At 36.0% G+C, this 15,072-nt stretch overlaps 1 protein-coding gene across 8 annotated transcripts in view; it reads right to left on the bottom strand.

Moving 5' to 3' along the window:
• The window catches only part of LOC105212536 (disintegrin and metalloproteinase domain-containing protein 10), a 252,636-nt gene that overhangs the window by 48,242 nt on the left and 189,322 nt on the right, over nt 1–15,072 (bottom strand). For all 8 annotated transcript variants that reach the window (XR_008470304.1, XR_008470303.1, XR_008470301.1 and 5 more), the window contains 2 exons: nt 7,671–7,867; nt 7,064–7,580 (listed from right to left, as the gene is read on the bottom strand). Coding sequence is in view for 2 of the 8 variants with exons in the window: in XM_054226837.1 (XP_054082812.1) it covers nt 7,064–7,580; nt 7,671–7,867 (714 nt within the window). In the remaining 6 variants the exon portion in view is untranslated. The remainder of the gene's footprint in view (nt 1–7,063; nt 7,581–7,670; nt 7,868–15,072) is intronic.

Here is a 15,072-nt window from a genome sequence, read left to right on the forward strand (position 1 = left end):
ACTGAAGCTGCTCGACCAACTGAATCGTCGTATGTTCGTGAATTGGGCTGAGCAACAATTTGAAGATTATCCGGATTTTCAACGAAAAAAGATCTTCGGCGATGGCTGAATGGCTTTGTCAATAAGCAAAATATGTGTTATTGGTCAGGCAACAATTCACACGTATTCCATCAGTCACCATTGCATCCCAAAAAAATAAGGTTTAGTGCGGTTTATGGGCCGGCGGCGTCATTGTGCCGTACTTCTTCAGTGATGATCAAGACCGACACGTTACTGTGAATGGGAATCTCTACCGCTCAATGATTATCGAATATTTTTGTCCCAAATTGGATGATATGGACAGCGAATGTCACAATCGATTTATTGAAAACCAAGTTTGGTGAACGAGTTACTTCACGAAATGGCTCAGCCAATTGCCCGCCTCGATCATGCGTTTTAACACGGTTAGACTATTCCCTGTGGGGCTACGTTAAGTCTTTGCCAACAAGCCAGCGATGATTGATGAACTTCGTACGAATATCGAACGTGAAATTGCAGCAGTATCGGCCGGTTTATGCTTGAAAACCGTCGAAAATTGGGTTCAGCATGTGGACTTCATGCCCGTGTTGGCCATGCAAAAGAAATCGAGTTCCATACATAATGGTATCAAATGTACTTTCACTTTTGTAGCGCTCTTATTAAAAACCCTGTATATGCAATAAAAGATTATTTAAGGAAGCCGCCTATTTGCTACAATCTTCGCTCCAGATTTTGACTATAATTATGTTAGCACGTTAAACACCTAATTTTCTTCTCAAGTCACGTCTTCCCAAAGTCGCTCTTAGTGTTTTTGTTACATCGGTCGGAATTTAGTTGCAACCCGCTACCATATCTAACCTATAAAATCTAGGGCAGATATATATTTTTTAATATATTAGTATACTAAACGTTCAGATTTCTCAGACTTAGTGGTGATATAGGCTTTGTAAACTTTCTTCAGCGTCTATATTCATTGGATTATACCGATCTCAAAAACAAAGAGCTTCTGATCTTCGTCTTGAGACGAAATTAATACTTGAACAAGTGTAGTAAAATACTCAGAAAAAAAATTTCTTAAGTTAAGAATAGGTCCAGATAACTGACCAACTCCAAGAATTGCTGCCAATCACTGTATGAATTTTTGAGAACACAATAATATGGCATTTTATATATAAAATTCAGAACCATTTAATGGCACCTAAAGGCACTTTCACTAAATGCGCTAGAAAAGTTCGAGTACCTGCAAAGAGCAACATCTAATTTGCCATCAATAATAATGCAATTTTTCGCTTTTTTCCATTCTTTCGCGCGCTGAATGCATTACGTTGTTCCATAACAATATTAAAGTGCACACACACATACTTACGTGCGTGGGAGAACAAAAAAGCTTTTAGCTGCGCTATATTAAAGAAATGGAGGGGAAAATGTCGTTATGCGTCGGCAAGGACAAGCGCATTAAAATCGAGCCAAACGCCATCAAAGTGACGCCAACATGACCGTAACCAATGCGCATATACAAACATACATACACACACCCACACATAATTCTATGCACCAATGTGTAAGTAGTTGCGGAGAGAGACGCACGCACGGACGGACGGCGTAGCGGCCCCTTGGCTCGCTTAAAATGAGCAACAAACAATTTCTTTATGTGGCAACACTCTGTTTACTATGCATTGTTATTGCCCAAGTGTCGCTGACAGCAACAAATAATGTATAAACGCAACAACACCAACAAACAAAACAGCGTAAATAACAAATAGTGCGTCTTTGCAACCCCGTCAGTAACCGCAACTAAATTCCGCATGAAATAGTTGCGAGGGTTGCATGAGCAATAAAAATGCGTGAGCGTTGAGATAAGAAACGCAGCTGAGGTGGAGGGGGCGGTTGATAAGAGGAGCAAAACAGAGGGTTATTATGTATGGTATGGCATACTAAATGCATTTCGTTGTCCATTCATTGCCCAGTCTCTTCTGCATTTTTTTGCGTTGCAATGGCAGTATGCAGGGGCGTATACGTAATATTTATGTGCGCGGCTATGCGAGTGTGTGTTGGTGTGAGTGTATGAAGAGAGAGAGGAATCGTTTTATTTGTACCAACTCGACAATTTATTATGAGATTTCAGTTTTAAACTTTTATTTGTTACAAAACTGTTGCTTACATACGCGCTCGGTTTCTGTTTAGGTTGAGCTGATGTAAGTGACAGTGCTGCGCGGAAGCCAAGTTGGCTGTCAAAGGCGGAATATGACAAGATTACAGCCAGATAACAATAAAATAAAATAATATGAATATATATAATATAATATATATATATATAAAATAAAATAAAATAAAACAAAATAAAATAAAATAAAATAAAATAAAATAAAATAAAATAAAATAAAATAAAATAAAATAAAATAAAATAAAATAAAGTAAAATAAAATAAAATAAAATAAAATAGAATAAAATTTAATTAAATTAAATAATATAATAAAATAAACACAATAAAAATAATAATAAAATAAAATAAAAATAAAATTAAAAAAAATAAAATGAAATAAAATGAAATAAAATAAAATAAAGACAAATTAAATAAAATAAAATAAAATCAAATAAAATAAATTAAAAAATAAAAATAAAATAAAACCAAATAAAATAAAATAAAAAAAATAAAAATAATTAATATTAATTTTCGCTCAGGATTTAATTGATTGTAAATAAATTAGTAAAAAGTGAAATATATCCAAAAAAATTAAAAAAAAAGAAATATTTTTTTTAAATATTAAGCAAATCAATTAAATTAAGTTGCTTGTAATTAAGAATATTACTGTTATTAAACTTCACAAATCACGTCATTAAAGTCACATTATTGTAGTATATATCAGACCCTCCCAAAGAAGTATAGTGTGAATGTGCACTCTCTTCTGGCGCCACGCAAACATTGCGTATCCGTAAAGCTTTGACGCCAATACGACTATAAGTACGTACTCAGGAAATGTCTGCATTTTAACGCTGTTGCTGCAGTTGTTTATCGTCATTTTCTCTCTTTACGCTGACACCCTGCTTTCTTACAAATGTGTTGTTTAAACAACGCACCGGAAAATCAAAAGGGTGCGAAAAGTGTGTACTTGGTAGAGAACTTTGAAGGACCCAAATGACTGGCTAGCTACAAACACACACACATACAACCAAGCACACGCACAGGGACATTAATGTCGATTGGGGTTAAGTAAGTCACATATTAGCATAAACAAGTATGATATTTGCAAGCGTAACTGTGCACTAACGCCTTATAGAGATGTATGTTTGTCTGTGTGTGTGTGTGGATATTTCCTTGCAAGCTCATAGCTTTACCCTCGCTTGACATTTTAATGCACGTGCACTCTTGTGCACTTTGGTTTGCAGCATTTATGCATAATTGCAGCGAAAAAACAGCAAAGTAAGTGCAAATGTAAATGTAATTATGCAAAAAGGGAAAATCGATAGAATAGCGTGGCTGTGCGTCGTGCTGGTAATAAAATAAGCGGCGTCTACCATTAAATCCATTGGGTAACAGCTATTAAATTGAGTGTCTTAAATGGTGCGACTATAAAATCAAATAATGCGTAGACAAAAGGGGTATGCATTTTTCGAGGTTATGGTTGAATTTATTAAATGGAACTGTTTTTATTGTTGCTTATATATATACAAAACGAATGAATTATATTCTATGAGAAGCCTAAGTATAATAAATGATCTGACTTTATACTACCAGGATAGCTGGAGGTGTAAGATCAAAATTTATTCAGTCTTGATTTAACAAAAGCTGGGCGTATAAAAAGATAGTTTTAAGGTTATAACAGTTATTAGAAGTGTAAACTGGGTTGAGTGCGTAGATCTCACTATCTTTCAATTCTTCCGAGTTCCTATACTTTATCAACGTTTGGCAAGTTCTCTGCTGCAGTTTAACCTTGTTTTTCTCAAAACTATGTTTTAAAAGTCGGTGACCAAGATTTCTCGGAAATGGCTGAACCGATTATTGTCAAAGTTTTACACAGGCTTCTGAACTTTATATTATAGTACTTAATAGAAGTTTTGTTATTTTATTTAAGGCCATTAATTATAGAATAAAATATAGTAGACAATCGTTATTTTTTTAGAAGCCTCATTTTGTCAAGAAAAAGTGTTTTGTTTATTCTTCGATTAATCATAAGATTATACATTACTAGCTGTGCTCGCGACTTCGTCTGCGTGGAATAGTGATTTTGGGCTTCGTCTTTATCTTCGTCCGCGTCAATTTCTGTTATCAAAGAACTTCTGCGTAAATTATATTTTTTGTTTTATTTTCTGGTGGCAGAACAACATAGCCATTTTCCCCGCAACCTGATCTTGACAACGCGACATATAATTGGCCATGTGACAGTCTTGGCGTAAATCGGTACCCACGTGTTTAAATGTTTGCCCCTGCGATTTATTAATTGTAACGGCGAAAGATAGCTTATCGGGATGCGAGGTATAAGTACTGTTTGACCAACTGCTGGACCAGTCAAAAGGATTGCAACGATCACGTTGTTGCGAAGAAATTTGACTTGAAGTCGGGTCCCGTTGCATAAATTAGGTGGTTTCAGACTTCTAACTAAAATTATTGGGGCGCCTATTTTTAGCTTAAGGGAATGTGGAGGAAGGCCACTTGGGTTCAAAGAATTTAGAAACACCTGTGGGCAATGGACCACATCTTCTTGATCCATTACATTATCAATAGATGTATATGTGACTATATCTCCTTCAAGTTTATTTAAAATTATGTCATTAATTTCGTCCACGCTACTGTCTCCTACTGAAAGTAATTTTGAAGGGAAAGTTGTACTACCACCCCCCAAATGGGCTCTCATATTTGTCGATAATTTTAAAATATTTACAAACTTCCATAATGGAGAACTTTTAAGGCAAGACTTTACAATGTCTAACTATTACGGGTAAAGTTTGACGAAAGTCCCCAGCAAACATAACAGTAATCCCACCCATGATTTTATTTAATTAATAATCTACATGAAAACAAAAAAAAGATTAATTACTGTGAAACTATTAGGAACAAAGTAATATACTAAAACAAAAAAATATATACTATATAGAAAACAACTACAAAATGAAAATGTATTTAAAAAGTATTATTACGATGATAATATATCGCAAAAACAAATTAACGCTGCGTTCGACCGTTCAGTACGGAGCCGACCGCGCGGCATGGTATCTCGTAGAGCTACACCCCCTCCGGCGCGCCCGCAAAAACCAATTCTCGCCCGCCGGCCAGCGCAGCGCAGAGTGGGAGTTGATTTTTTTTCGGAGTTATTTATTTGTAATATTATCTTTTAAGTTGTTCGTTGAAATTAAGTGTCATCAAAGACAATTTTATTCAGAATTAAATACTCTTAACCAACAACACATTTATTTGGATAAAGATTAATATTATTATGTTAATACAACTCTAACAAATAATTTCAACCAAATTAGTTATCACAAAAACGGTACTCACGGACTTTTTTTAGATCATTAAAAAGAGAAATAATTCTTTCATACATAACATTTGTGTATCTTGAACCGCTTTCGCAGCGCAAGGAACGGAAGCCCTCAAAGATAAATAATTTCCTCCGTTTTTTCACACATTTACCACTGTTTATTCGCTCCTATTGGTCATCATAGCGTATATAGCCAATAGCCTTCCTAGATAAATGGACTATCCAACAAAAAAAAGAATTATTCAATTCGAACCAGTTGTTTCGGAGATTAGCGCGTTCAAACAAACAAACTCTTCAGCTTTATAATATTAGTATAGATTTTAACGAAATCCGTTTAATTTTTTCATTTCAGATGATCCACTTCTGAGATATAGGTGACCCTGCCTTTTTTGAAGTAATCTCATGAAAAATGTTTGAAAATCCTAATTTTTTAGGACTCCTAACCAGATGTATTCCCTTGATCAAGTAACATAGGATGCCTCACTTTTTTTGTGAAGAATATCATTTCATTTATTAATTCATAATTTAATCAACAAACGGAAGTATCTTCATATTATTTCTTTGTCGGCTTTAAGTGTAAGAAAAGAGGGTTTATGGAGCTTTTATGACGAATTTAAACTAAAAAAACTCTGGTCCCGTTTCCGATCCAAAATTTTCTCAAACTTTTCATGATGGTGTATCGAACAATCGAATATATCATTTAGTAGCCAATTGATCTCTCAAGTACATTTAATTAATATTTAACAATAATCGGTTTCTAAATTTTCCACGAGAGCTATAGAATTTTTAGGTACGGAGAGTTTTATTAACATTCAAATTCAGAATTATAATTTTCATAAAATTTGAACCCATATTTTACAGATGTTGATTTAGTTCTTTCGTTTTCCGTAATAGACTGCGAAAAGGTAGTAAACTCAATTAGATTAATATATTTCGTTATATTTTTAAAGAATGAGCTAGTTAAACCGAAGTTGGAGTAATTTTAAGAAATTGGGCTGCATGTTGAGTTTTCAGATTTTCAATTGCGAAGTAAAAATAAAAAATTGCATTACTCATCATCGATTTAGACGCTGCTCTTTTCCCAAAACAACAGACTATTTCGAATGCCATTTTCGAAAGTTTACTTCCAATGCTTCAAGTTAGTTTGAACAGCTGGTATAAAGTGTACGATTCACTAATCACTAATGCTTGACAAGTTGAAGGCAACATTTAAAACTCTATTCTTCTCTAATGTTCCAGACATTAAAGGCATCAAAAAGTCGCCACCTTCTCTTTGGAATCATCACAAAAAAACATCGCTTCACTTATATTACTCTAAATGCACACTCCGGCAAGCATGCGAACACTACTCGACATGATATTAGCAATATTTATCCATTAAATTCCAATTTTGCGTTCCTCTATCTCCTTCGTCGTACTCACATAAACAAATTATAGTGCTTACTTCCACTATATTGTGTTTACACAACACTCGATTACAGACGAGTTATTTGCCATGTACAATAGTGATAAAAACAACAATAACAACATACACGTATGTGTATATACATAAATAAAAGTGCTCCTACCTTCACGCACGTCCTTGTAAGCATCGTCGACATGCGACTCCTTGTAAATAATAGAATGGAAGCCAGTATTCCGATTGTCATCAGTTTGTCCGTTTTTATGATTTCCGCCGGACGTTGGCGATGTCTTCAGTGTGCTCTCAGACGTTGTTGTCATATTCGCCGTTATTGTTGTGCTACTGATTGTTGTTTCTGGCGCTGGCGATGTTGTTGTTGTGGTTGTTGAGGATGAACTCGTCGTCGTCGTTGTTGATGTTCTTCCCAAATATTGTTCTCCAACGCTTCGCTGTGCCAATGGCATTTGTGCGCCATTTGCCGTTGCAGTTGTTGTTGCATTTGTTGTTGGAAAATAATGTTTGGCATGTTCAACATAATAGGCATCACGTTCTGTTATTATTTTACCCTCGAATACCCCATCCAGTATGGAACCAAATACATAACTATTACGATCCCCTATCACTTCGCCCTCGTAAATGTGATCCGTGGACACATCCAAGGGCAGATTGTTGCTATCATAAAACTGAAGAGTAAGAGAGACAAGCAAAAAATAAATTTTATTAAATGTATGAGATTTTTTCTTACTTTCAACTTAAATGAAATTCACACTCACCTCTAACTTATCACTAAATGTATTTAAATCACGCTTTAGCCTAAGATGGAAGTGTCTTCCGTGTGCTGAAAATTTTAATTCTACATGATGATCTTTGGTCACGGATCGTCGCGCTCTATTGTGACTAGTACGGATGTGTTCATGATCATAGTTGAGTACTTCATAGTGCGATATGTATTCGTTGAGTCGACGATGATCTGAAAATTGAAGATATAGAGAAAATATTAGTCAAATATTACTGATTTAAGATAGTTTTGAATGGTATAAAAAATAAAATTTTCATGAATCTTTAAATATAACCGTTTAAGAGGTAAATATCGGCAATGAAAAGGTGTGGAATGACAAATATCGAGACCTGCATTACTTCCAGTTATTATCTGACCGAACTTTAGTCGGAACTCATCGTATTTAAGTACTTGAAGGTGATAGTATACTTTTAAATGCTACGACGAGAATCTGTATAGCAATCGAATGGACGTTAGAGGAGATTAAAAACTGTATATGTATGTGGACTAGCTTCCTATTGCAAATGGGCTGGATATTAACCATTGAGATGAATTACACTGTTGAATACTCGGCTGGGTATTGGACAAAACGAAAACCGAAATATTGGATCACGATTTTTTCACCACATTTAATCTCTCCATACATAAATTCACCACATTTAAACTCACCATATCTGATTAAATGTGGCTAATTCATTTCTTTTTAAATCCAGCACTCCGTGCCAAAACTCACCATAGTTAATTCACCACATATTAATTCACCACACTTACATTCAATTCCTTTCTTAACAATATTTAAAGCACCGCACTCACCATATATATTATAGTACTCAGCACTCATATTCACCATACAGAATGTGAGTTGAATACAAGAGTTCAAAAATTTTCCTAAGTTTGAAAACGATATAGAAATGATGAAAGACGCAGAAAGATCATATTCAATTTTTATCTTATATTTAGTAATTTCTATTACGACACTTTCAGTATTATGATATAATAAATTTTTGTGTCATACGATTATGACATTTTTATTACATGATTTATATTTTTCTCACATGATTCATGATTTTCATGACTAATGATTGTATTACGAAATCACGCAAACTATTTAATCATCAGTCAGTTAGTTGCGATAAACGAAAGAGACTATCACGTAGTAGTTGTCAAGCGAAGAATGGATGGAAAGGGAAATAAACAGTAAGAAAAAAATCGTGAAAAATCTCTGGAACTATTGTGACCTAAGCGCTTTTCGAGTGTTAAACGATGCGATTAACGCTCAAAACTAAAAAAAAATAGAAAATTTTTTAGAAGTGAGTGGGGCTTTAGATGTATGTACATACATACATACTAAAGATATATACTTCAGAAACCACAACGAATATTGGGTTAATGGGAAATAAGTGAATCTTGCCACTGCAATACATACAAGATTGCTATAGTCTCTGTTTACTTGCACTTATCACTCACACACAGACACATACAAATATATTCGTGTACTCACACACTCATACATTTATATTCTTCATCTTGAGACAGTCCAATCATGCCTCTCAAACATGTTGGCCACTCTCTTACACCCAGTTAGTTACTTAGTTGTTGCTAAGTTGCCACATGCCACATGTTGCCACCGCAATACAATTTTTCTGCCCCAACCATACATTTTGAGTGCACACACCAACACATACCGAGTGTATTCGAGCACGCCAAAGTGCCTAATCCAAAGTGCCTGGCTGTGGTTCAACAAGATTGCTGTCGCTGTTGTTGTTGTAGACAAATACAGGCGTTTCGCTTATGCCTAAAGTTGTTGTTGTTGTTAGTTCCATATGTTGCCACCACAACCATCATAACATTCGCTTACGAACGCCTCAAATGCCACTGCTGCGCTATGTTGGCCATGCAATGTATTTGATTTTGTTGCATTACCACATTTTGTTGTTGCCAAAGCTGCCCATTTGTCCATTAGTTGCCTGCAACATTTGTCGATTGCACATTATTGTTTTGCTTGCGCCAGTGAATATGTGTGTGTGTGTGTGTGCTTGTGCCGCAGCTGATTGCCACACTTTTGGGGCGCCACTTAACAAGTTTTTGTTACTTTACAGTAAGTGTGATTGTTATTGTTGTTGCGCATGGTTGCCCACTTGCTGGCTGTGCTGGCTGGCAATTTTCCGTGCGACTGCCGCAGTTGCAATCAGTTTTGCTGCAGTTGATTTCAATTTTACAACACGTTTTGGCAGCGCTTGACTTGCTGTTGATACTGTTGTTGTTGTTGTTGCGGTGTCTTATTGCTTTCGCTGCCACCACTAACGTCAATAAATATGTTATTGCCGCCGCTGATCTGGGGCACTTGCTTGCGGCTTGTGCCAGCATACAGTTTTGCCATTGCCATCTCTCCTCCCACTGCCACATTTCATGCACTTGCCACACCAGCACCTTGATTGCTTGCCACTCTTTGGCTTGCTGCAACATGTTTTCCACGTTTTCTCATCTACTTTCCATACACTTTGGCTTCTAATTGAGTTTGACCACATTTGGCGCTTAAAAACCGCTTTTCGCTTCACTTATAAGTAAGTGTTCACTTTGTGGCATGAATGCCAGTAACAACAACAATAAATAACATGCAGCACATACATACACACTAAAAACAACTACTGAGTTGGGCACTCTACATAAGCGCACAGCTGTTTCAGACCACTTTCAGTGCATACTTTTTTCTGGTTTTTACTTTGTCATATTCTTCCAAAGGGTCTCTTCATCGCCTCTGCTCCATTTTCTTCGGAAAAAACGATTTTCTGCCGCGAAAATACCAACGTTAGCGGAACCAACTTTTATAATTTACATATTTAATGCGCTTCGTTGCTATTGGTAATTATCATTTGCGACTGTAAACGCGATCAGCTGTGCCCATGTTGCGATTGGAATTTGAAAACTTGAAAGAACGCGAAAGAAATTACCTTATTAACTCAGGAAACGAACGACACATATTGTCGGTACTGCGAAAGTTTCAGTTCAGGTGGATGGTAAAAATTGCAAGAATCAAAAGCACTTGGAAAATAATAAGTTCTTGTTTGCTTTCCTGTCTGGAAGTTAATTTATTAGAATATGCAAGTCGGAGGCTATTCAGTTCCAAACACAGCAGATATCAAATAAATTCGTAATCAAAATTTCCTCGTGCTCTTTGAGAGCACTGTTCAATATCTCATAATTCAGAACTAATCTTCGACGATTGCGACTAATGAAAAAAGTAATACGACGAGTGGTGGCAAACTGATGTTGAGAGAAACGATGCTGTCGAGAACGGCTCGCTATAATTGCAGTACCGAGTAATAAGAACCAACGATGAGAGAGAGCAGCGACGATGAAAAGATCGCACAAAATATTTGAAAATCTTGGACCCAATTGCAGATCTTTACGAATAAGAATCCATTAATAGCACCAGGTTCTCCCTCAATAAGTTGCATAATACCAACAGGTATTACCGTCCAGAACGCGGAATATAAAAAAGAATCACAACAATCGGACACGTATATCTCGGAGGATGAACACATAAAACTCTTTCTGTTGATCAACTTCATAAGTTGTAACCACAGACTGGTTCTGAGAGGACATTGGGATCTGAGGGGATTCACAATGGGTCTCATAACGGTCTAGGTGTTTCATCTGGTATCCACTATATCTACCAACCTACCTTATACCGGACAAATGTTTTCTGGCTATTCTTTCTTCCAGACCGTGCTCAACCAGGAGGATATTACTTCAATCCACGCTGTTGAGTGCAAAACGGACGGGATTGAAAGACGCCAGAATGACTAAAATATCGGCTCAAAAGCACAATATAGAAATCACTGTTGACTTGACATATAGTACTTAATACAACAAAAGAAATGTTATGTTGAGTTATGTTAAGCAACCTCAACATGTTTGATAAACCGTGGACTGAAAAATTGTTGGAGGGATCTATTGTGGAAAAGCGTTGTTGTCATTAAGGCAATAATAGTTCCACCGCTCCAGGGCTCTCGCAAGGTAACTATCAACTTCGAACGTTTTCCCAAAATTGGTTAGTCCCAACTGTACTAGATCAAGCTTTATACCCTTCGAGTCTCATATATTAAAATTTCGAAGTGAATGAATATAAATAAATTGTCTAGGCACATTGAGATAAGTTCAATAAGCTTTGTCGGTATATGAGGGCTAACTGTAGGAATAGAAAGGGATGTCTATGACAGTTTAAGTGTGATCCCCATCTTGGAGAGCAGTCATGCCCCTAAGCTAAGTTTTCATCAATAAAGTTTTGCTGAACAAAAACTAAGCAATTTATGTAACGTGGTCACTGTGGATAAATCATATTAACTGGACCTCGTACACTCTATACTTCAGAGGTATTAATTAAACATATTTTTTTGTTGGTAAAAACACAACGATTTCCAGGAATATGTATTCACAGCAATTATTTTGTGTAACTAACCACCTCACCGAAAACTAAACATAAAACTATTTGCCACTCAAAAAACTGCTTAGTTAGCTCTTTTTTCTCATCTCATTTGGAGCAGGGGAAATGTAGAAAAACAAATGATAATGTGCTGAGTAACACATAATTTAAACAAATTAGTATTAATAAAATGCCCAGCATGGGTCAACAAACCCACACCCACCGAGCACACGCATGCACTAACAGCTTAACAGCTTTACGGGAATAATAATGGAGACACACATCATGATTATGAACCCAGAATGCCCGAACCCAAGCTCATTTACATATTCATGTGGAAGTATTATTTTAAGCTCGCACAACCCAACTGGAAATGTGACTAGCTTTAAACACACACACCTTTAGTATTTGCGAAGAATAAAAAAACAAAGAATTCGTAAACAAAAAATGAGGTTGGATGGGTCGTCTGGGACTATAAATTAGGCGTACACACCTGTCGCAGTAGGAACATGTCACTACAAATGTGGATGGCAGTCCCTTCGTGTGTTGTTTTACGTTATTTAAACTCTGCGATTAATATTTTGGCACTGAAGGCTATAAGATAATAAAGACCTTTTGTGTACGCGCCGACGTTGTCACCAAGAGTGGGGCACGTGTTGGAGGATTTCTTGATTTTAAGACAATTGCAGATAATCTATAATTAGGTAGTTGGGGAATTTTGATGATGTGGATTTTCGGTTATATAACAACTTTTCGCTTCCAATCGCTACGCTTGAATAATCCACTAAGGCCGATTTTAATGGAATCTAGTTATTCCAATGTCTGTGGAATATGATGTATGATAATTTTTATAGTCTACAGCACTTGAACTTCGTTTACCGTTTGTCTTTGGTTCTAAGTACTGCAAAAATAAAGACACGGTTATTTAGACTTATCAGTATTCTCGGTTCCGTAGATCCATTCATTCAAAACTTGAGTATACACAATCGAAACGCATCCTCATTTATAATTGGTTAAGAATTGTCAATTTGCAGGCATACCTCAAATGATTTGAGGAATTTTTTCAAATGTCTGGACTTGGATAGATTTATGATGCTTACGAGAGAAATATCCTAAGAAGGTAATGAGGAAGCTATAAAGTTTATGATTTAACTTATAATTCTAGAATCCTAACTCTTCAAATATAATACCTTGGGCGTCATCGAACCTACCAACATAATTGTCTGAGTCGGTTGTTATAACGATTATCCAGCCCTATGTTTAAACCGGAAAGTATAAGTTTAGTCGAGATCATCTAACCAGTAAATAAGCTCTTTCGACAAGGTCGGACCATAGGAGGACGGGTGTTAGATGAGTGGTGTTCGTTGGACATGCAAAGATATTATGACATAATTCAGCATGTCGATGTTCAGCTGGCATAAGTAGGAGTTTAACCTGACAAAATATCCTTAACAATGACAAACTCAGGAGTTAACTCTTAATGGTGACTGACAAATCGAAATATTTAAACATAAGAAACACACCTGACTTTCTGCATAAGTACCTTTTACTCCGTGACTGTATCGAAGCGAAAGTTCACATTACTAACACAATTACATTGCATTACTCCAATTAAATATGCATTACTTTAGTAATGCGACTATTTGAGTAAATCATAATTGCGCGCATAGAATTGTAGAAAGTGATTACGCAAATGCACTTTTTATGAGCAAATGTCGATAAATAAAATAAGAGAAATAACGGTACGACAAAGGAAGAATAAAGACCCTGAAAAAGCAACAACTTCGACATAAAAATGAATATTCAGAATATGTGTGTGAGTTTGCAGACACTTTCACTGATTGCGAAATGATGAAAGGTGTGAGGCGAGTAGCAGGAAGTGCGTCGGGAAAGTTAGAAAGTAATAATGAGCCCTCAACTCTGGCATCACTCCCGCTTCGCGTTGTCGACAATGCGTTGAAGGTGAGAGCGGAAGTAATAACAACAACAAAAGGACGCAACCAAGAAACATGCCAAGGATGCATACATAGCTGTATAAATATTAAAAAGAACATGGCAGCGCGCCAGCGGAATGACGGAGACGTGTGAGACAAGACAACTCAACTGGTGCGTTGAAATTTATGTGCGCTTCGTTGAATGGCGGATATGTGTTGAAGCAAGAAGATGTGGTTGTATGTGGCACGTATGAGTACTAAACGGATTGCAAGCATGTTGCAAGGATACTTTCAAGACGCTGCGTGTATATATGTCAGTTGTTATGACGCAAAATCACAAAAATGTTCTAGAGTAAATGTAAAACTCAAATTGTTAGTGCCACAAAATGGTATGTAAATATGAGAAGAATACAGAAATATGTATATACTTGCAACATATACATATTCACACATTTCCAGCAGAAAAATTTTCGAGTTTATTTGAAAATTCCGTAGCCTTTTAGTTGATTTGTTGCCAAGCAGTCAGCCGAAAGCCCTGAAAAGGCGTCTGCATAAAAATAAATATTCACAATAATATACTTCTTGCCGCACATACGAGCAGCAGCGCGCGCAATAGAGCGGAAAATATTTAAAGAAATATCCACAAGAAAATATGCATACGTTGAGTTGAAGCGTTTCCGATTGCGTTTGTGCGAAATTTGATAAATCAAAACTAAAATGCTTCGAAATTCACAGAATTGTAGAGCTTAAGTGATGATTGCTATGGCAAGTGGTGTACAAGGAGTAAATAATAAAAGGAAAATATTATTTGCTAGACGAAAAGTTGCAGTGACGCACATACTATGTAACGGGAAATCAAAGTAAATTTCAGTGGCGGTACGTGATATTTGTCAAAAGCGTATTTGTTAGGATTTTTGTATTTATTTTACGTATGAGAGGCATTTAATAACAATAACTGTTGAATGGAAATTAAAGATGAAACACTTGAAAAGTTGGAAATATTTTCAAAAATAAAATTAAGGTAAAAAAGTATATAA

This window comes from Zeugodacus cucurbitae, chromosome 3 (genome assembly GCF_028554725.1).
Source record: "Zeugodacus cucurbitae isolate PBARC_wt_2022May chromosome 3, idZeuCucr1.2, whole genome shotgun sequence".
NCBI classification, from domain to species: Eukaryota; Metazoa; Arthropoda; class Insecta; order Diptera; family Tephritidae; genus Zeugodacus; species Zeugodacus cucurbitae.